The sequence below is a fragment of the Cricetulus griseus genome, chromosome 2 (assembly GCF_003668045.3).
Source record: "Cricetulus griseus strain 17A/GY chromosome 2, alternate assembly CriGri-PICRH-1.0, whole genome shotgun sequence".
In the NCBI taxonomy this organism is placed as follows: domain Eukaryota; kingdom Metazoa; phylum Chordata; class Mammalia; order Rodentia; family Cricetidae; genus Cricetulus; species Cricetulus griseus.
This window is the reverse complement of record NC_048595.1, coordinates 156335697-156359323: the sequence shown is the minus strand read 5'-3', so window position 1 is coordinate 156359323 and position 23627 is coordinate 156335697. Positions and strand designations below refer to the sequence as shown.

Genomic DNA, 23627 nt, shown 5'->3' with positions numbered 1-23627 from the left:
TGAAGATTAATGGAAATGTTTCAAGTTGTTTATGGTGACAGCTGCACCACTATGATGTATTGTATGCTTGAAAAGGACAAATAGTATGACGCGTGAGTTCTGTTTCAACGAAGCTGGCATGTATGTGAAATACACAGGATAGTGAGCTTTCAGGTACCATTTATCCATTCCCCTATTGTAGCATCTCACAAAATTCTAGTAAAATATCACTAAGATATTCATTCATTCATTCATTCATTCATCCATCTGTGAGACAGAGTCTGGCTCTGTATCTTTGTCTTGTCCAGAACTCACTGAAGCCCAGGCTGACCTTGAACACAGCCTTCTCTCTCCTAGCCCTCCTGGGTGCTAGGAGCCACTATGTAGCCTACTTGTTTTAAAGTATTGCTTTCAAGGGATGCATGGAACAAAAAGGAAAAGGGAATGGTGAAAGAACAGAAACAGACAACTTGACCAGAGGTCTGAGTTTGACTGCTGGCCAGGAATCTTCTTGGCTGCTGGAAGGTTTTATTGTGCTGAACTTTAACATGGAGCACTGGGAGTAAAGCCCAAAGAAAATCAGCTGCTAGTACTATGTGAGTGTCAGCAGTTGGGGTGGGGTGGGGCGGGGCTGCCTCACTCCTGTGTGCATTGCTGTCCAGCCGTCAGAGCCTGAGGCTGACAGTGACACTGGAAAGTCAGATTTAGTTGTTTTCATTTGTTTTTGGTCATTGTTGTTGCTGTTTTGTGATTTATTTTATTGTTTTTGTGTATAAATGTTTACCTACATGTATGTCTGTCTGTGAAACATGAGAGTCCCTGGTATGTAGAAAGGCCAGAAGAGGGCATTGGATCCTCAGAACCAGAGTTACAGATGGTTGTGAGCTACTGTGTGGGTGCTGAGAATGGAACCCAGGTCCTCTGGAAGAGCAATCAGTGCTCTTAACTACTTAGCCACCTCGAATTCAATTTTTAATCCCCAAGGAATGTGTGAGCTAGTTTTTCACATGAGTACAAAACAAAATCCAGTCAATTAAAATTATACCATTGTTAAGCAAGTGAGTTATTATTTTTGTTAATCACAAGGGATTGTTTGCAGACTGCCTCTCACGCCCAAAGGTCTGAAACACAAGGAAGAGAATGTCCGATGTGACCTGCCTTGTTCAGGAAGACAGCTATGGGGATGAAAGAGAGAGGTGTCTCTGCCTCAAGCTGTTTCCTCTCATTCGTGTGACCCCATGTGTCTGCCATGGTGCCTTACTTCCTTGTGTATTGTTAATATTCCCAGAGATCTATCTGGACAGTGAGGAGGAAGAGGAGGAAGTTTCTTCTCACAGCTTGGTCACCGGGAAGCTTTATTTTAAGAAATGAAATTTTTTAACTGAGTTTTGCTTGATATAATCTTTGTTTGCTTTTCCAAGACAGGGTTTAACTGTGTCCTGGAGCTCACTCTGTAAACCAGGCTGGCCTCGAGATCCGACTGCCTCTGCCTCCTGAGTGCTGGGATCAAACACATCTGCCACCACCGCCCAAATGTCTTTTTTTTTTTTTTTTTTTTTGAAGATGGATTTGTTTTTGTGTTTTGTTTAGGAATGTTTGCATGCCTGTATGTGTGTTCACTATGTGCATGCCAGAAAAGGGCTTCTATCCCCTGGAACTGGACTTGCAGATGGCTGTGAACCACCATGTGTGTGCTGAGATCTGAACCAGGCTTCTGCAAGAGCAGCAAGTGCTCTTAACTGGGGAACCATCTCTCACCCTGATACATTCTTATTTAGAGACATCTTAGTTAAAACTTATCACCAGCCAACTTCCCAAACCAATACCTCCTTTTTTTTTTTCTTTTTTTAAAGTAACTCTCCATCCCATGGTATGTATACCTTTTAGCAAGCCTGGCTTGGCTAGAACTGGAACTTTCTCAAGCTGTTGTTTTCTTTAACTGTGACAAAATGTCACTCCATAAGAAGTCCTTTATTACCTCATTTTAAAAAATCTACCTGTGACAACAGCACAAATTTCTGTGACTAGGTTAATGAATCCCTCAAATGATTGGCCTTTGGGGGGATCTGCTGCTCTTTTGGAGCCTCGGACACAGCTGTTTAGCCACTGTTGATTCCAAGTTCTTTATCAGCATCTTTAGCAGTCACATTATTTCCGGATGACTCTTGCTCTGCCTCTGGAAAGCGTATTTCCATCATTTCAAAGGATGTAAACGTTTTCAGGCTCCATTGTCTTCATGATAATGAGGGGGAGTGACTTGTTCTTTAACTTTGATTTTAGGTGATGTGACAAGTCCACAGAAAAGCTACTGCAGGATAGTCATGAGTGATTATAAAGTCCCTCTTGTCCCTTCCCAGTCACAGCCTTGACTGCCCCAGGGACAGTTGCTGTTCTAGTCTTTGTCATAATTTCCTGACCTTTTCTGCTATGGTGCTAGAGGTGGAGCTAGGTTCCTGTGCATGCAGGCCTCAGTGCCTTTTCTATATAGTCTCACTACGTTGCGTACGGTCCAGCATGCATCAAGCAATACAGTCCAGCTTTGTCTGGGTTTAATAGAGATGGGTCATGCTGAATGTATTCTCTTTTTCTTGCCTCTTTTAGTAGATGCTTTAAATTAATTCATCCATGTTTTGGGATGTCATAACATTTCTTGCATCTTTGTTGCTATATAGTGTTGTTTGTGTGTATTTGAAAAGCATATAGAATTTTATCCATTCATTTCAACCTTTACTGGTGACAATCAGAGTTAGTCCCAGGTTGTGGCTACTGGGATCAGACCTCTGTGTTTTGTGGTTTGGTAGTGCAAGTATTCATGAATCTTTCTAGGAGGAATGGATTTACTGGGTCATAAGGTACAGTCAGGCTTCCATGTCTGTGGATTCAACCTATCTTAGGTGGAAAATATTTGGGGGAGGGGATTGCATTTACACTGAACAGGTACATATGTTTTTCTTTGTGTCTAAACAATACAGTCTAACAACTAAGTACATAGCATTTGCATTTTACTAAGTATCATAAGTTATCTAGAGATAATTAAAAGTATCCATGAAAACATGGATAACTTAGATGTAAATACTGTGCTATTTTATGCAATAGGCATCCTTGGATTTTGGTATGCTTCAAGGTCCTGGACCAGGGCCCCATGGATGATATGGCTGGACCAGTCCCTTATGGATGATGTAGCTGGGCCAGTCCCCTGTGGATGATGTAGCTGGACCAGTCCCCTGTGGATGATGTGTCTGGACCAATCCGCTATGGATTATATAGGGAAGACCATTGATGAATCTTTGATCCACTAATGCTGTTAACAGGTCCCAGATTCGCTTGTCCCTAGAAATATACGGTTTACACTTTCCTGAACGGTGGACTTGTACCTACAGCATAGCCCTAGAGGAGCACAGCCTGTGTGGTCACTCAGAAGGAGGCTACTGTCATCATCCTTTGTGGGTCCCTTGGGATTTCATCACAAAGCTTTGCCATTGTTGTTCAGTGGTGCTCAGAAAAAAAGCTCAGGAAAGGGCCCGAGGGAGCTGGGGGAATTTCTGTACCTTGAACTGGTCCAGCCTGGCTGGCCAGTGAGCTCTAGTAACTTTCCTGTGTCTGTCCCATCAGCACTGGTGTTATGGAGCTGTGCCTAAATGTTATATGGGAGCTGGGGATCCCAACTCAGGTCTTCATATTTGCAAAGCAATTGCTTTGCCCACTGAACAACTTCCCTATTCCCAAGAGGATAGTTTCTTCTTATGTTTTGCTACCAGTATGCTCCTATAACCGAGGGCTTGTTTAGAAATTAAAAAAAACATTCATAATGGAATCTGTGGTTCGGTGTAATTCTCTTTTTATGGACTCATACATTTCATTTAATGTGTGAGCGTTTGGCCTGTAGGTGTGTATGTATACTATCTACAGGCTTCAAGCTCCCAGAGGTCATAGAGGGCATTGGATCCCTGGAACTGAGTGAGGATGGTTGTGAACCACCTTGTGGATGCTGGTAATCAAACTCGGGTCCTCTGCAAGAGCAACATGTGCTCATTACTTCTGAGCCATCTCTTCCGCCCCTCAAATGTAACGTAGAAGGCAGGTAGATCTCTGTGTGTTCAAGGCCAGCCTGGTCTACTGAGTAAGTTCCAGGACAGGCTCCAAAGCTATGGAGAAATCCTGTCTTGAAAAACCAAAAAGTCTATATTTCACTTTATAAAATTGTCTGCAATTGTTCCATTAGCAATAACCAGAGTTTAATGTGTGTGTTGATATATTTTACACTGCCCCTTGCACACACTCTCATTCTCAATTGTATTAAAACAGGTTCCAAAACAATACAGAGAAACCCTGTCTTGAAAAAAAAAAGTTTTGATTTTCATGTTTATTTTGTCTTGAATAACATTTTATTAACTAGAAAAAAAAATACTAGTCCTTGTGGTAAAATGCATATAGAATTTTCACAACTATTGTTTTATAAAACCCTTTTGATTTTGCAGTAATTTTAAACTATTGTGGACCGAGTACAAAGAATCCCCACATACCCTCCAGTTTTTAGCACCACAGTGTGTTTCATCTGCCTAGTCTGTAACTCAGCTTCTTCTCTCTGCATTTATGAAGGGTGTTTGAACTCTCCATTTGACCATCATGCTCTGCTTTCTTCTGCCTGCCCAGGTTACTATAACAACAGCACAAAGGTAGCTGTAAAGACCCTCAAGCCGGGCACCATGTCTGTGCAGGCATTCCTGGAAGAGGCCAACCTCATGAAGACCTTGCAGCATGACAAGCTGGTGCGACTCTATGCTGTGGTCACCAAGGAGGAGCCCATCTACATCATCACCGAGTTCATGGCTAAGGGTGAGTGTCGTTCAGAGTCCATAACCCTAAAGGAGGTGGGCCCCAAAGCAAAGTGTTCAAGTGTTCACACAACACTCAGTTTTAATGTGAAACATGCTCAGTCCTGGAAAGTCAGAAAGTAATAGAAAGGGCATTTTCATAAGCATAGTCAGAGGATGGTAGTTTTTCTAATTTACTTAAAATTCATAGTCATAATTCTAAAACTGCTTAATTTTTTCTATAAGTAGCATTTTTTTCTATAAATAAGCATTATTTACATTTCTGAGTGTTACTGCAGAGTTAATGCAGAGTCTGTGGATGTGGCTCACGTGACAAGCGTGGGTAGGGCACAAATTTTGTTGTTTTTTAATGCCTGGAGGGTTTAGCAGTCACCTTTCCCTCTGTTAGCTCTTTTCAGGCTTCCAATCACCATTCTTTCCTTCTCCTTCAGTCTGGTAGGGATAAACTCTCGCATTTTTTTTCCTTAAATCTTTGGAAGAATGAATGAAGGGAACAAAGCAACATGAGCAATCACCCCACATTAATACTTGCTCGTGTATGATGGGAGTGGAGTGTGCTATCACAGCTAATAAGTTAGCAATTATTTTTAATCCTGGAGATCACACTTAGGTCCTCACTCCCAGTCGACAAGTACTCTTAGATTGAGCTAATAGATAGCAAGTCTTTTAGCCGATAGATTAAGAGCATGGTTGTTATATTTTTTTAAAACTCAGTATCTGTTAATAATTGCTATTCAGAATAGCATCTACACAAAGCGTTCCTCAGAAGAGGACATGTTTAGTTCTGTGTTTTGCTTTCGCCAAAGGGTAAGTGAGTTCTCACTGAACTGTGTCTCCATTTGTTAAAATATATAAATAAAACTCTATGGCTTTGGTTGCTATAACTGAGGATCCATATTCACAGCTAGGTGCTTTGTGATTTCATAAATACTACTGAATTAACTAATACTCTTAGTACCACAAATATAGCTGTGAAGTATAATAGCGTCTAAATTTATTGAGCACTTCCCATCTACCACTGTTGCCAGTATTTTCTGTGTCCAAGGACTAAGTGCCACTCTGAGATTCTGTGTCATGGGTGATGTAGTACAGTGTTAATTACCTGCCAAGCCCCACATTGTCTGCCTTACATTCCCTTACTTACAGCCTTACAAGAACTTATAGGGCTACGTTGCCCACTAGCAAAGATTTGTGGTGAAGTGAGTAGACCAAGGCTGCCTGTGAGATTGGTGCTGGGAGTTCTAAGGAAAAGGAGGTCTCACAGATGTGAAACCAAAAGGAGTAGGAGAGGCTGCCGCCAGCACTGTACTTAGGAAACTTAACTTGTTCCCAGTGCAACAGCTTTCCCAGTGCCTCTGGCTCCTTCCTTTGCTAGAATAGGATGGTGCAAATCTAGCCTGATGCCCGCAAGGGAAAGGCCATTCCTGAAGGCATGCTTCATGTCTTTCTGTCCCAGACAAGCTGAGCAGCACTCAGGCAGCTGCAGGATATTAATGCGCTGGCACGCACTCTCCCCGGGGCCTTGTGCATGCTGGACAAGTAATCTACCCCAGCTCCACTGCAAGTGCTTTGGTAGGGTTTCTTTTTTCCTCAAGTGCTTGAGTTGCATTGACTGGTCATTCCTCTGTCTGCAGGCAGCTTGCTGGACTTCCTCAAGAGTGATGAAGGTGGCAAGGTGATGCTCCCGAAGCTCATTGACTTTTCAGCACAGGTGAGTATTAGAAAGCCGTGTGTGTTTGTGTGCGTGTGCGTGTGCGTGCGTGCGTGCGTGCGTGCGTGCGTGCGTGTGTGCGTGTGTGCGTGTGTGTGTGTGTGTGTGTGTGTGTGTGTGTGTGTGTGTGTATGCGTGCGTGTGTGGTGTCCACATGTGCTGGGACATCACCTTCTGTGAAGTAGGCACCTCTTTATTCTGGATTACTTGCTATCATTCATAGACATGGTGCCTCTTCACTTTGGAAAGGCAATTCCACATTGTGTAAGCACAGCAGCTTTTAAGTCATGCGTGTGTTTAATTAAGTTGTGACTCTAGTCTCCTGACATTTTGAAGTCCTCTGAGTTCTTAAAGAGAGACTGTCTTCCCTGCTCCTCTTCCTTGTCTGGCTCCCTCCTGGATGTCTAATTTGGAGCCTGAGATGCAGTCATTTGTAATGTTTCCAATACTAGCCCAAGAGTTGCCTGTTTATTTTGGAGTCACACACTTCCTGAAGTATGTTTATAAGCAAAGGCAGATTACCCAGAAAACAAGCAACATGCCTGGTCCATCAGGGAATATATATTTGAGTGGTGCCAGCTACCGAGTTTTAATAGTTCCTTGGATATGTTAGTCATATTTGGCAATTTGCTTGTTTTGTTCTTCAATATTGGCCTTTGGAGGCTCGGGGTGGAAAGGTTGTATGTGCTGCAGTCCACAGTATGTTATGGGGGAGATTTTCCAGTGAACATAAACTCGTAAGAGCTGTCGTAAGGAAGCTGAAAACACCTTAGGAAGGACAGTTCCCATTGCCCTAGTGATAGTCTGAGAGGAAGTAACCTACTTAGTCCTCAGCTCATCATCTGACGAGGAAATCTGAATGTGATCTGCACCACCAGCATCTGATAGAGCAGTGACAGCCATGGTAGAGGGGGGGAGGGAGAGAGGCCAGTGGCCCTGACTTCTTAGCATCCTTAAACTCACACCCTGGCCCTAGCTCCCAGGTGCCACTGCAGGGCTCCATGCACTCAGGACCGTAGTATGAAGACTACTTCCCTACAGTAAAGGCAGTATGGTTGGTGCAGCTGTGGATCCCACAGAGCTAGAACAGGAAGCAAAGAAAGCAGAAGTCTGATAAATGCATCACTCTGAACACAGATAAAGAGGCCCTCTGCTCTAGTGGATGCTTTAGTGGGTGTGGGTTTTCTTACTTGGCCAGAGATTAGAGGACCACAGTACAGGTTCACATTGGGGCAGGGACATGGAAACATGGCACATGTGGCCTGAGGGCTGCACAGACTCACTCTTCAGCCTGGCTGAGGGTCAGTTTGTGCACATAGCTCTTTGGGTCAGACATTACATATAGACGGGTAGATCCAAAGAATGTCTTTCTCTTTTTGCATGGGTATCTTTATTTGATTTTATACATTTTATTTGGTAAAACATTATCTTGCTGTAGTTGAAATTTCTGAGGTCAAGTCTGGGCATCTGAGGCTGCCATAGAGGGTAATTTTTTCTGACTTCTAAGTAAAATGAAGCAACAGTTGCTTTCTAAGCCTTTGTAGCTTGCAGACATGATGCCTACAGAGCCTGCTCTAACTGTGGCTGTATATCTGGATACCAGGCAGGTTTAAGGGACTTCACTAGAACTAGCCTGAGTCACCTTGGTGACTGGGGAGGCTAAAAGCAATCAAGACACCACCACTGCCTTTTTCAGTTTGTGCTGGATGAGGTCTTATTCCCATGTCCCAGAGCATCTTTCCTGGTGGATGACCCTAGGTAAAATGATGAATCTTTAAGGTAAATGTGAAAACTGTTGTCACCGAGAATGTCACAGTCAGCAACAGCCAAGGATTCTGAGCATGCAGGCTTAGCACAAACTCCTTCCTCCCTCCCTTCCTGCCTCCCTCCCTCCCTTCCTTCTACCCTTCCTTCCGTGCTCCCTTCCTCCTTTCCTTCCATTCATTCATCCATCCATCCTTCCTTCCTTTCCTCCTTCTCTCTTCTCTCCCTCTCTCCCTTCAGGCCTTCATAGATTGAACCGCAGGCCCTGTACATATGGTGCTTGTATCTGTCATTAAGCTACACCCCTAGCTGAATTTTTCTTTGTAACTAAGCTCTAGGTCCTTTTGAGTTTATATTTGTTCAAGACACAGCGTCACCCAGACTCTCTCCTGCTCTCTCTGTTGGGGTGCAGCTGTGAGAGCACCAGCCATCCCTCCTGTCATTATTATTTGTTCTATTTGCTTGTGACTTTTCCTGCGTAACTAAGGTGGTGGGCTCACCCTGGCCATAGTCTGAAGTCACATCATCTTTCACACACTTACTTCTGCAATCCCCCTGATACCACTGTGATGTTCTCGGTCCCGTCTACAGTGGCATTGCCCAGTGTGCTGCCTCCTCTTTCTTGTACTTTTCTTAAAGTCTTCATATCAATCAAGCCCTGTCTTAATTGTCCTCCTGCCACTAGTTAACTCTACCCATTTTCTGTGGTGAATCACATGAGATAGTGAATATTAATAAAACTTATCCAAGCTGATAGCTGGCGGCCAGATACTCAGATAATCCACCGCCCCCACCCGCACCCTCTATCTTTTCCCCAGCTTATTTCTTGGGGTGGAAATTAGATGAGTCCACTTGGCGTTTGAGCCCTAACTTAACCAGTTAGTCGAGTGTGCCATGTGTCTATGGTCACTCTGTCCCATTATCATTGTCATATATGGTGGAGAGTGGAGAAAATGAGTGGTCACCATGGATACTGTTATAGTCAACAGCAGAGATTGGAACTGGAGATGGGTCTGCTAACAACCATAGCCTCAGAAGACTGAAGAAAAGTGTGAGGGGCAGAGCTGGGGCTTCCCCATGACCTACTTCCTCTATACTTTCTCCTCCCCAACCTCGCTGGGTGTCCAGTTGAGACAGGAAACCCCTGGTGCACATGGCACCTCCCAGTTCATGTGAGAGCTGATTGCATCACTTCCTGTCTCAGAAAAGTCTCATGGGGCCCAAGTGTAACCCATGCTTTCAGCCACCCCCCTCAGCCCATGCACCTCCTGCTCACCGGGTGGAGATGGAGAGATTTGGACAAGAACACATTTTCTCACCACTTTTCTTCTTGTACTTGATGAAGCAGCCTTGTGTTTTTCTTTGATTAGAGGAAAGTGACATTTCTAAGCAGAATACCTTTTCGTAAACTCCAGATGATAGAAGAAACACACTTGGCAGGAGAAGAGGTTGAAATTAGTTGGGAACATCCTGGGTCAGAACCAGAGGTGGAATCACAGTCTTGGAAAACTGAGAAGAAAATAAAGTACAGAATTCAGAAGGGCCAGATGGTAATCAGATAAATCACTCTGTCTTTCCAGCCTAGAGAAGCATTTATTGCTACTTAGCAGCAACATCTCTGAGATGCCAACTTTACCAGAAATGAAACACAGTTGTCTCTGAGCAAAGCTTCGAAAGCCAATTTGTTGTGATCATGTGATCATGACAGCAATTAAAGTTTGTTTCAGCATCTTCTACTTGATGAAGCACACCCCTTACCCAGTGAGAGCCCAACAACCTTGATGGTTTATATTGCTATTTAACATGTTTTACAAATGAATGAGTGAACTTGAACTTTCAGGTAGAATTGCTCAGACTTAGTTCTGGGTATTCTGACTACAGGCATTGTCATTTGGTGGTGAGTGCTCATCCTGTGACTATTTTGTTCCTGGTCTACCATGATGGGCATTTTACCTCCTTCGAAAGTCCTTGCCTTGCCAATGAGTTAATGATTTCTTTAACTCCTTTCTTCTTTCCATTCATCTTTGTTGTCAGCATACACCTGTCTTCTGAGTCTGGCCCTGAATTTCTGATCCTCTTGTCTCTGCCTCCCTCATGCTAGGATTACATATGTGCACCACCACTCCTAATTAAATCTTTGTTTATGTAGTAATTATCCTCAAGTTGTATTTTTCTATTGCTATTAAATTTGAAGTCACAATTTAAGTTTGAAATTAGTCAGCTGAAGAAAGGAATAAATGGGAGTTTATTTATCAACCTCTTTCAGTACCTAGGAGACTGGTCACTCTGATAAATAAGCTGGAAGGTCAGGATGGAAATGTCCTTAGGAAGCTTCTAAAGCACTTGACAATATCACAAAATAAAGTATGTTATCTCTACTCTATCTTTGGGAGGAACTGCAGTCTCTCATTTTCCAGCTCATAGCTGTTATCCAACATCATTTCTTCACCATCACTCCTATAATATCATTCCCATAATGTCCTAATAATGCAGTGGTTTTCAACCTGTGGATCAAGCACTCTTTGGAGGTCAAACGGCCCTTCCACAGGGGTCACTTAAGATCACTGGGAAACACAGATATTTACACTACTATTCATAACAGTAGCAAAATCACAGCTATGAAGTAGCAATGAAAATAATTTTATGGTTGGAATCACCATAAGGTGAGGGACTGTAAAGGGTCACAGCATCTGGAGAGTTGAGAACCACTGTAATAAAGAAATTACTTTATGTTCAAAACCTTACTTCAAATTTAAAAAATAAATGCGAAGCAAGCATTGTGCCACCAAGTTACACATCAGTCCTTCAAAATTAGTATCTATAGCCTGATTGCCAGTGTAAACGAGGCTACAAACAAAGATCTAGCTCGATGGCAAGTAGAAGCCTCCAGCAAAAGAATATTGTGATCTGAACACTGCTGTAGATAAGGGGCCGCATTGATCAGGACAAGATGACTCAGTGTACTTCATTAGGGATGGTTGCCTGGAAACCATGACTTACCAATGCACAATAGCCTGCACAATTGGTCTTTGCTTCATCCCGTGAAACAGAGGAAACACTGCTACAGTTTTGTAAATGGCACTACAGAAAGCGTTAATGATCCAGAAAACATTGACCCAAGAGCGAAGAAGCATGCTTCTTCCTGGAAATGGTCACACCAAGGCACTATTGTTTCTCACCTGCAAGGTGACATACCCAGATTAGGTGTGTCACAGACTCAGCTCTCACATTCCGCTACGCAGAAAATCCTTTTCTACTGAGATTACATGAATTGTCCTTCTGTTATAATGACTCTGATGCTCTAAAAAAAAGGGACATAAATATATCGCATTATTTTAGTAACCAGATTCAGACATGGCAATGTTCTCATTTCAAAATGAAACATTTTATTGATAAAAATAATTGTGATTATTTTTGTCTGTTATTTTTGAGACAGAGTCTTGCCATGTAGCCTAGGTTAGCCTCCAACTCCACTGCCCTTTTGCCTCTGCCCTGGAAGTCCTGGGATTATAGGCTAGCGTACTATTCTCAGTGACTTTTTAAAAAATTAACACATTTTTACTGTGCGTACATGTTTGTGCACATGCATACATGTGAAGATCAAAGGTCAATATGCAGGAGTCTGTTCTCCTCCTTTGAACATGTGGGGTCCCACCATCAAACTCAAAGCATCAAGGATGACTGGAAGCACCATCACCTGCTCAGTGAGCACTCAAAAGTCACCGCTGGTGACTGTCACCACCTTGCTATACTTTAGGACACTAGAATCCATTCCATATATTTTCCTGGAATTTGACCCATTTCTCTTTATCCATTCTGAACAATGAATTTCATTCAAAAATCATTTTAAGCATGTGACAACCCTTGTGCGCCCCCCTCCCCCCCTCCCCCCCCCCCCCCCGTGAAAACTTACATAATGGACAGGGGAACTGGGGCCAATGTCAGAGTGGCAAAACTAGATAATATGCAGTTTTCTTCCAGGAAAAAAATAGAAGAGACACTTAACTGTCAGTTAAAAATAGTGTAAAACAGGAACTCTGGGTTTTTTTGGGGGGGAGGGAGTGGGGGCTGGGTAGGGAGTAGCATCATAGGCAGAAGGAGTGTGGTTATAGATGACTGCAAATGAGGCAGAAGAGTCCAATCCCACAAGAAGAACCTTGTCATGTCTTCTTTGGGTTTTTGTTGTTTTGCTTTCAGGGCTTGATTGTTTTATTATTTATTTATTTTTGAGAAGTGCCTCACTCTTTTGCCTAAGCTGGCCTCGGACTTTCAGTCCTCCTGTTTCCAGTTGCTGGTGCAGCAGGTTCTGGGGTTACAGGTGTGGGCTCTCACAGCTGTCTTATTCTTGTTTTAACCTGGCTGGAAAGCTTCCTAGCACCAATGAGTCAAATCAGCCTTGAATCTTGATACTGTTTTGTCCAGGGTTGACAATTTTGTAGTTTGTGTTACTGTAAGTCACAAGCCAGCTTCCTCTTTGGGAATTGTCATGGTGTCCTGCAAGGCTAGACCTAAATGGGGTGGACTAGGGCTGGTGAGGGTCACAACCAGATGTCACATCCATACCGCTTTAAAAGGAGCAGCATTGTCAACCTTGCAAAAGCCTTTCTTAGGCTGTGCCTGTGTTCTCTTTACCTTCTCCACATGGCTCCATCGTTCCTCTCTTTCACCATAACATATAGGGATCACAGCAGGCGTGGAGCACAGCCTGGCACCTTGCTAGGGAAGGGATGTGTCAGACACATTGCTGTCTCCCAGAAGAAAATGGCTAAGTGTAGGAACCTGGGGGCGGTGTGCAGGAGTGCTGGCTGTGGGACTGAGGATCACTCCTCAGCTTGGGAATGGCTGTAGACTGCACAAGTGAGCTTTGAGCAGGAAGTTAGAGATTAGAAAAGGGAGCAGGAGGGTTAGAAGTGGAGCCTGAGGTTAAATGAGAGGCAATCGAGCAGGACAGACATAGGTTTTAAGGGACCTGGAAGTATCAAGAGGAGGAACAGTGAGCTGTGTTGTAGATAACTCTACAGTTTAAACCTGTATTAGAACAATATGGGCAAGCACGCTCAGCCAAAGCTCTCACCAGGACTGTGGCAGTTTTTCTCTTTTAGCTAATATTTTGCCACTTAGTGGTTAATAGACAGTGTTCGCAGTCACTGTAATATTCATGTAGATTCTCCACACCATACGCATAGTGAATCAATCTCTTTTCACTACGATTATAATGTGTCATTGCTGTTTTGTTTTGCTTTTACTCTGCATCAGGGAAGATGGGATGAGAAAGGAATGGCATTCACCTTTCATCCCAGAACATATCCTTCAAGCCTTCCTTCTGAAACAGCTGTCCACTTCCCCACTATCTCCTCTAAAGCCAAGAAGCACTTTGGTCGGGGAGATCTCAGTCTGAAGTAGGTGACTCTTTGTTTGGACACAATTAAGGCTCTCAGCAGGTGGATTCCTGGTGATGCCACAGCAGCCCAGGCTCCTGAGGCATGGAATAATGGCAGGCTGCTTGGCACAACTAGGGAGTGATAGGAATTAATTGAATTCTGCAGCAGGAATGCACTGCCAAGTCTGGCGTTGACATATTGGGAACAAGAATGATTAGAAAGGAGGTCTGTGGTTTGGGCATGCCTTAAATGTGCCCCCCCACACCAAGGGCCCATGTGTGATGAGTGTGGATGTGTGGATGTGTGGTGAGTGTGGATGTGTGGTGGGTGTGGATGTTGGTGAGTATGGATGTGTGGTGTGTGTGTTTATGTGTGGTGTGTGTGGATGTGTGGTGTGTGGTATGTGTGCATATATTTAAGAAGTGGCCTTTCTGGGGAAATCACAAGGCTGGCCCACTCCCTGCCCTCTGGTTTCCATCTTGCCACTGTAACTAGTAGCTGAAAGAACACACTTAAACAGAAAAAGGGAGAAGTCTTATTTGGCTTATTTATGATTGCAGGCATCCTGTGGTTGGCTTGCTCCATTGCTGTGGGCCTGTGGTCAGGGAAAGGGGGCAAAGGGACTGTCTGAGCAAACTTTCTTACTGTATGCTTGCCATGAGGCAGACAGCAACAGATAAAGAGTATGCCCTTCAAAGATATGCCAGTGACATCTAGCCTGCCCCACCTGCTAATGTTTCTCTAACTTTCCAACAATGCTGTCCATGTCCATTGTGAATTCAGGGCTGGGGACCTGGCTCAATGGAGGTAGGTTTGCCTTCACCCACCAAGTATTAGTTCCATCCCTAGTGCTGTGAGAAAAACAATTCACAAATGGGTTAATCCATCTATCAAACCTCATGGTCCATTCACCTCCCAGTAGCACCTCAGTGGTTCTTATTCAAGCAATAGCAGGAGCCTTTGCCAGAGCAGGCACCATGCTGTGAGCTAAACGGGCCTTCATTTCTTTAAACTTCCCTTGCCTTGGTGTTTTATTATAGCGAAAGAAAACTGACTGAGTAATAGGGAAGATCTAGAGTCCGGGCAAACAGCCCATGACAAACATGCTCAGTTGTCTACACTGAGCAGCTAAGGGACTGGCATCACTGGCCCTGGAGTGGGTATGAGCGCCAGCTACAGGCCTCGTAGGTTTCAAATGCTCTGCTATGGGGTCTGGGACTTGGAAGATGGGTGGAACAGAAGAGGTCAGGGTGGCTGAGCTGTAGACACAATTCAGAGGATGACCCTGGGCAGCATTTTAGGGATGTGCTGAGTGAGCCAGGGAAAGGGCACCTGGGCTCACCAGCAGCAGGGTATCCTTCGGAGAAAAGACAAGGCCACAGATCTACTGAGAACAAAGAAACTTGCATTACATTTTGGGGCAAGAGCATCTTTGGAGAACTCTGCTAGCCCCCTCTTGGTGCACCGGTTTGGGGGAAAGCCACATGTGGCTGTTTTCCATCCCCTGTTCCTAGTCTTCCCCCCTCCCCCTAGCCTCTGTCTGACTGCTCTTCCCTGTCCCCCCACACACACACACACCCCGCACCCCATTGCCTCTTCACAGGCCACTCCCCTCCCCACACCTATTTCATGGGAAAGAGGCCACTTTCCATTTGCACACAAAGGGAACTGTATAGTCTTCATTCATTTTTAAAGTAGGCTTATGTTAAGTCTTTCTTAGGAAGGTAAAAATGGAAATAAGATTACATGGACTCTAGTTATTGGTCTTTAAAAAAAAATGTTGGCTTCTTCCAATAAGAGCTTTCTTCCTTTATCTCAGAATTTGTGCTTCGTGACATTTGTGCAAATGGCCTTGCAGACCCCAGGGTTTGCTAAAGTACAGTAAAGTGGGGTCACTGGAAGTAGCTTGTATCCCAAGTTAAGAGCCATTTGGCTTAAATGTTTATCCTAAAGTCATCTTGTGCCTGGAACACATTCCCTTGGCTTTCCTTGAGGTGTCTGTGTGTGGTGTGTGGGTGAGGGGTGTTTCATAGTTCTGCATTGCCCACTGGGAAGTTCTTTCTGGACGCCACTGCCATTTCTGAGGCAACAGTCTGCTCCACAGCACCTGAACAAGAAAGCTTGATACACCACAGCAACCTGCCTATTTCCTTCTCTCCCCACACCTCCTACCCTTCTGGTTCTCTGAAGCCTCTATACCACTGTCTGTGCCCGTGAGATCATCTTCACTTTGCACATTCGAGAAATGGCATTTGTCTTCAAATCTTTGAGGTGGTTACTATGCTGACCTGATTTGATCAGTATATATTGCATACATATAATGAACTATTACATTACACCTACAAATAAATATTGTGTGTATGTTAAGAAAACATTAAAGAACAACAAGGTACCCAGTCACAGGTTGTCTTAGTTAGGGTTTCCGTTGCTGTGATAAAATACCATAAACCAAAGCGACCTGGGGAGCAAAGGATTTATTTCATCTTATACTTCCAAGTCTCCTTCCAGTCTCCATCATTGAGGAAAATCAGGGCAGGAACTCAGAGTCAGAAACAGAAGCAGAGGCCATGGAGGAATGTCAGTCCTGGCTTACTCCCCATGGCTCGCTCAGCCTGCTTTCTTATAAACCCCAGGACCATCTGCAGAGTTGTAATCAAAGCAAAGCAAAACAGAGTTCAATGATATAAGAAGTTCAGTGTTTGACGTCTGATACCAACTCACAGTCTTCTGGGCTCCAAAAGGACTAGGCAGCAAAACTTCTCTGGCACTGCCCTCTGCAGCACACAAAGCTTGTCTTGTAGGCTCAAGCCTGCTCCTCTCCATGGCTGCTGCTGTTATTGGTGCTTATCCTGGGATACTAGTATCTCCAAAATATTGGAGTCTCCATCTACACCAATACCCTCCCTGGGCTCTCTTCAGAGCCTCTGCCTCTGCCACAGGGCTCCAAGCCTCAATTTCTCTCTATGACCTCTTTCATCCTGGGGCTTCTTCTTCCAGGAACCTGGAGGCAGGAGCTCATGGAGAGGCCATGGAGAAGTGTTACTTACTGGCTTGCTCCTCATGGCATGCTCAGTCTGCTTTCTTATAGAACCCAAGACCACCAGTCCAGGAATGGCACCACCCTCCATGACCTGGGCCCTCCCCCATCAATCACTAACTTAAAATTTGCCCCACGGCTGGCCTTCAGGCCAGACTGATGAGGACACTCCTTCAATTTAGGTTCTCTTTTTCTAATTGGCTCTGGCCTGTGTCGAGTTGACATAAAAACTGGCTTGCACCCACAGACTGCAGATAGGGAGCCCTTCTTTCTCGTGTCTCCTCCTCTGCCTTCTTCCCAAGTTTCACTGAGTAGGTGTGACAACACCAGGTTTCTCCTTTCTCCTCCCTCTCTCCTCTTCCTTCCTTTTTCTCCCTCCTCTCTTATTCTTGGTTTTTTAAAAATGGTAGTAGAATAGGAGCTCGAAGATGGCTTGGTATGTAAAACACTTACCACACAAGCAAGAAGACTGACTTCACATCTCTGGAACCCAGATAAAACTGAGGTGGAGATAAAAAGTCTCCAGACAGCAGGCAAGCAGAAATCGAGAGAGACCTGGTCTCTAGGAAAGGGCTGACCCTTGAGGTTTCCCTCTGGCCTCTGCATGTGTGCTATGGCATGTTCCTTCTCCCTCAGCCAAAATAATGCACCCACCAATGCCAGCTCACTGTTGCCCCTCCATGGCCCCTGGCGATGTCCTTCGGTTACCTGCTATCATCCATCTTTCTAAGTCTGCTTGTTGTATGTGTCTCCCCACCTGGATGTCTTTCATCCCTGACAACTCCCCTCAGTGGGTTCCCACCAGACCTGGAGCTCCAGTGGTAGAACGCACCTTCCTTCCTCGTTGCTGCAGCTCACAAGTGCTTCCTGTCTCAGCGCCTTTCCCAGATTTACTTCCTGGGAGATACCGTTCTTGGCCTCATGGCCACACTCTTGTTGCCAGTGTGTGTCTTCCCACCTAAGCCATCTCTCAAACCCTGCCCTCCCCTGGTTCTCTGTAGTCACCGGAGCATTTCTTCCACAGCATGTACAATTAATATTTCAATGGTTGTGTTTGAATCATCAGTGTGTAGCAACAGTGCCTCAAAGATAGTAGGTACTGAGCAAAAAACTTGCTCACTCATTTTACTGTCCACTTAAAGCGAGGCACACCTCTCTTGCTTTACACAGCTCTAAACCAGTGGCTGGGAGAATGTGTGTCATCTTGAAGGCTGTCTGGGTCTTAGGTGTTTATTTACCTGCACAAAAGTTGCCTGCTTGGTCAAAACAAACAGGAGAGAAGGAGGAAGTAGAGTCTGAGAACCCGGGCTGTCAGAAAGAAACAAAGAGTGGCTTTGTCTCAAATTCCTTGTGGCATAAAGAACACCAGGAAGATCGAGAAATTATAAAGGAACCGTTTGAAACTGCAGTGTTGGGGGTGGGTGCACAGCTGAACAGGTTTCTCTTGGTATGTCAGGGCCTTTTTGGGCCTCCTGTTGGTGTTTCTGGAATTCATGTGGTGAAAGCACTCTTCTCTACAAAATTATGATTTGTAGCTGCTAGAAAAGTTTCCAGCTGCTTCTCCAAGTGTTTTTAACCATTTCCTGGGTCATGCTCTATGCTATGGAACCAACTCCTTGTTCCTTTAAGATATGTCAACTGGTACAAAAGTGTTTCTTAGCTCAGATTTTCCTGGTGCATTCCTACACCATGTGACCAATCCTCTTGCTGGTTGTAGACTCTGCTTCATCCCTTGAAGTCCACACTGCCAGACTTGGCTTGCTGGAATCACCCGGGGCAGCCTGATGCTTCCCGCATGATGACACTGAGCTCTGGCTCAGTAGTTGGTTCTAAGCACATTGCCCGTTGTTCCTTGCGCGTCTCACCGTCAAACACAGGCCTGTTCTTGACTTCCTGCCCGCCAGGATTGTGTTGTGAGCCACACTGTGCAGTGATGATCCCTTGCGGTGATGTGCTGCCAGTGGACCTTTGGTCCTGCTCTGCTTCTAATTTAATTTTAGCATCACTCTAGTTCTTCGTCTCTCACCCCTTATTTGTCCCCACACTTCATCCATCCTCATCTTCTCTGCTTTCTGGTGTTGCACACACCCCTCAGTCACCCCTTCTTGGTAAAATCCTTCCTTGCCGTGCACAAAGCCGGCTCTTCGCCTCTTTGACCCTTACCATAGCAGCTATGCCCAGTATGTGACAGCAGGCTTTTTGTACTCCTGATTCAGGAGCAGTCCTCTGTGGTGCCCAGGGGTCCTGCTGGCTGCCTGTTCCAACCCTTTCATGAAATCCTGGGCAACAATGTTTCTCCTTCATCTGCACACTGCCCACCTCCTGTGGGTTCTCAGACCTGACAGGACCTTTCCCTTGAGAGGCCCCTCAGGCAGCCTCTGCAGGCCTGACTGGATACACTGTGTTGCTCGTTGAGTTCTAGCTTCTCCTGCTGTTTCTAGATGATGTCCAGGAAGTTCCACATTGGTCTTGTTCTTCATTCCTGTGACACACACACAGGAAAGATGATAAAGCCTCTTCTCCCCGCCCTGCCTCTCCAGCCACTTCTGCTGGAGGCTTCTTCTCTCCTTACAGCAAACGGCATGCAGGTCTGCACCCATCTCTTTCAGTTCCTTCCTTCCTGCTTCCTGCTTCCTCCTGAGGCCACCATCACTCCAGCCAAAGAAGCTCTTAGGTCATCAGCTGCGGCAGGACACTGAATGCACCTCAGCCTCTTCCTGCATGGTTCACCAGCAGCAATAGAAGCAACTGCTCCCTCTCCCCCCTCGTGGTTTTTGGGGCGCTCTTCTGGGTTTTCTGTTCTCCCTCTTACCTCACTGGCCATCTTCCAAGCATTAAGCATTGACATATGGAATGTTCCAAACTCAAGGCTCCAGCTTCCTCTTTCTCTACATTCATGTCCTGTGTGATTGTATGGACCCATTGTATTCTTGGACTTTAAATCACTGGAATTTATCCTTTACTTACACCAGAGTCAACAGTCTGCAATAAAGGTATCAAAGGCCTGGCTTGCTTGCCAGCCCTAGGGGAAACCTTTCCTTGGCTCTTAAGCTTGTGGTGGCTCCTGGCTCTCCCTGGTTTGAGGCAGGATTCTGTAAGTCCTGCCCACCCACTCCTTCCAGCCCTGTCTTTGCCTGGGCTCCTGTGCAGGAGACCAAAAGCTTCTCTCATTGTTTTCTTAATGGCCATCAGGCATTGAATACAGGGGCCACTGTAAGCCTAGGATGGGATTTCATCTCAAGATCTTTAATTTATTAAATCTGCAAAGATTCTATTAGCAACAGTGGTTCTCAACCTTGCTAATGACACTGTGACAGCTGGCTTCTTCCACTCCTGATTCAGAAGCAGTCATCTGTGGTGCCCATGGGTCCCACTACACATTCCAACCCTTTCATGACACTTTAACACAGCTCCTGATGCTGTGGTGACCCCAAACATAAAATGATTTTCATTGATACTTCATAGCTGTAATTTTGCTACAGTAACCTTACTGTAAATGTCTGTGTTTTCTGATGGTCTTAGGCGACCCCTGTGAAAGAGTTGGTCACCTCCCAAAGGGGGTCAGGATCCACAGGTTGAGAACTGCTGATTTACAAGGTCATACTTTTTTACATTCTGAAGGGCTGTAATTTGGGGGCACTGTAGCTCTAGTAAAACTGTACCTCTGAGCGCATTGTAGCTCCTGTCTCTTGTTCCAATGGCTCGCTCCAGCCCACTGCTTTCTTGGCTTCTCCTCACATACTGACCATGCCCAGCTGAGTGACTTTTATTCCTGCCCCAGAACCATCCATGGCTCATCTCCCTCACACTGATGGCAGTACCATCCCTAGAGTTGCCAAGCCCCACACCTTGACGCTCACTCAGTCCTGCTACTTCCAGCACCTCACCCCTCCTGACGATTACAGAATAACTGCCTGGCTGGTCTTTGCTTCTGGTTCCTGGCCAGAGTGCTATGGGAGGACAAGTGCTGACTCATTCCTTGCTCAGAGCCACCCGGAACTTTGTGCATCTCTCAGGACAGGCAGAGCCCTGATAAAAGCCACTGGTTGGCAGTTTATGTTAGATAATATCAGGGGTTATTTCTCTTCATAAATTTCTGTTATTTGTTGGAAATCTGTCTCTGAGGATCTCACTTATGTTTCTTAACCCAAGTCTCATCTTAAGTGTTTGTTTAAGTCTATGTTTACCTGGGCCTTATTATCTGTAGCTAGGGACAAGACATAGTGTCCTCAGGCCTTGTATGAGCCTGGAAGGCACTGCTGTTGGGAAGTTGCTGGGTGGTGAGCGATCCTTTTGTAGGCCATCCTGTCTTTTCCTCTCAGAGGCACATCTGCTGGACAAACTAGACCCTTGTCACACTCTTAAGTCAGGGAAGCCCAGAGATGTCTGCCCACCCCAATGAGCCCAGGCAACTCTGACTGATGAGTGGACACCTTTCTTCCAGCATCCTTCCAGCCTCAACCCTTCCTGCCTCCACATTCGTAAGGAAAAGCTGGAGAGGTGCAGGGGAAACCTCCACAGGCTCCATCCGTAAACACAGGTTATTTTGAAAACTCACTTCAAAGGGGATAAAATATAAATAACGATGACCCTGAACCTGTTTCAGGTTTATTTGGAATGTATTAGATCTTGTTACAACCATCCCTGAAGTTCCTCAAGGAGTGAGTGAGTTAGAGACTGCTCACAGAGCATGGTTGAAATGCAGTGTGCCTGCCTGCCATCTGTTTCCTTTGTTTCTGGCTTGGTGTCTGTTTGCCAAATTCTTACTTTCTGTCTCCATTATTAGAAAGGAAACATGAAGGGTGTAGCTTGTAGAAGGGAGAACTGGTCAGCAGGTAGGCGGAGGGATGGATGGATCAATAAATGCAGTCCTCCCAAACAAGGAGGCTCCGGCCTCAGAAGGACCATGACCTCCTGCCCTTTGATATGCTAACAGTGAGTCACTGGTGTAGCTCAGTGGTGAGGCCATTGGGTTCAATCCTAGCAACAACAATAATAACGAAAACAACAACAGCATGCTGAGAGTGAGTGTACCAAGAGCAGTTTATCAAAGCTACAGTAACCAGAATTCCAAAGTACATACCAAGCTGTTTCTTAAACCCTAACATTGATGTGATTGTATGAAAACAGACAGCTTGATGGCTAATACTGGAAATCCTTCAAAGCCAATATAACATGAAACAAGTATCCATGCTTTGGAAGGTTCTGGGAAAGTATGTTCAGAATTTTAATGATTAAAAATAGCATTTTAGCCTGGTCTGGTTCTGTAGAAGTGTAATCCCAGCAGAAACAGCTCCAATTCCAGGCCAGTCCAGTCAACTTACTGAGAGCCTGGCTTAAAATTTTAAAAGTAATAGTTTGAAAAATATGTAAAGGAGCTGGAGAGATGGCTTTGTAGTTAACAGCACTTGTTGCTCTTGCAGTTCAGTACCCAGCACCTACATTAAAATAAGCAACCTTCTGTAACTCCTGTTTCAGAGGATCAGGTTCCCTCTTCTGGCTACTGAGGGAACTGCATGCATGTGGTACAAAGACATACGGCAAAACACCCATATACAAACTATAACAGTAAATAAAATTGTTTTAAAAGATTTATTTATATTATGTATACAGTGTTCGGCCTGCATGTATTCTTGCAAGCAAGAAGAGGGCACCAGATCTCATTAGAGATGGTTGTAAGCTGCCATGTAGGTGCTGGGAATTGAACTCAGGACCTCTGAGTTCAAATAAATTTTTTTTAAGATGTAAATATAAAACTGGGATACTGGAATAAAGCTCAATGCTTAGGATGCCCAAGGCCATGGGTTCAGACCCCAGGAACAAAATAATAATAGTAATAGTAATGATGATACAAAAGATAAAATAGCATAAATATTATTATTAGAAATTAGTGCATGTTTGCTATGGAAGTATTGGAAAAGTAGAACTCAAATTATGATTCCAAACATCTGTTTATTCTTACGCTACATTTTCATTTGATTTTTGAGTAATATTTTAAATACTAGCATTAATGGTGGATAATGGATAATGTAATTAATGATTAATAATGGATAAAAAAAGAAAATTAGCCGGGTGGCGGTGGCTCACGCCTTTAGACCCAGCACTTGGGAGGCAGAGGCAGGTGGATCTCTCTGAGTTTGAGACCAGCCTGGTCTACAAGAGCTAGTTCCAGGATAGCCTCCAAAGCCACAGAGAAACCCTGTCTCAAAAAAAAAAAAAAAAAAAAAAAGAAAAGAAAAGAAAAGAAAAAAAACAGGAGAAGAAGAAGATTAATTATCCTATAAATTGTAGTTTATAAGATAAAACTTATTTCCCAACACTTCCTTTCAAATTCAAGGATACATTATGCTCTCCTCCTGTATATTTTAAGTTTCAACTTCATCAATTACCACATTTTGGGTATTTTTCAATTCTTCATAGAGGGACCTCGTACATCTATTAGTCATCTTGGTATCCTCCTGTGGCTGTGCTGTGGTTTATGTAGTGACACTCAGTGTTGTGGTTTACATAGCCACACTCAGTGGCCTTCTCTGTGGCCTGCTATGATTTATGTAGTCATATCTTTCTTCTTAGACATTCATTTTGTTTTTACGATTTTGTTGTTTGGTTTGGTTCTGGGCTTCTTATTGTGGCAAACATGGATGGGGATATATAAAGGCCTATGTACACATGTTTGTGAAATTATGTTTGAAGGATAAATCCTTGATTATAGATCTACTACTCCCAAAGTGTGTGTTCATTTTTGATTTGGGTAATTATTCATAAAAATCTTTAAAATGGAGGAGTATCTTTTTCTTTATTTTCTTGCCCAAACTAAGAGTTGCTATTCATTCTCTAATCCAATCCAGTAAGTCTAATTTCCTTTTTAAAGTTATTTAATGTTTGTGTATATGTGGATACCTGTGTATGTGTTTTTATAC

General features: G+C 44.3%; 1 protein-coding gene across 4 annotated transcripts in view; it reads left to right on the top strand.

Annotated features, from left to right (window-relative positions):
• The window catches only part of Lyn (LYN proto-oncogene, Src family tyrosine kinase), a 55503-nt gene that overhangs the window by 16884 nt on the left and 14992 nt on the right, over positions 1-23627 (top strand). For all 4 annotated transcript variants that reach the window (XM_035439015.1, XM_035439014.1, XM_035439013.1 and 1 more), the window contains 2 exons: positions 4633-4815; positions 6449-6525. In XM_035439015.1, the coding sequence (XP_035294906.1) occupies positions 4633-4815; positions 6449-6525 (260 nt within the window). The remainder of the gene's footprint in view (positions 1-4632; positions 4816-6448; positions 6526-23627) is intronic.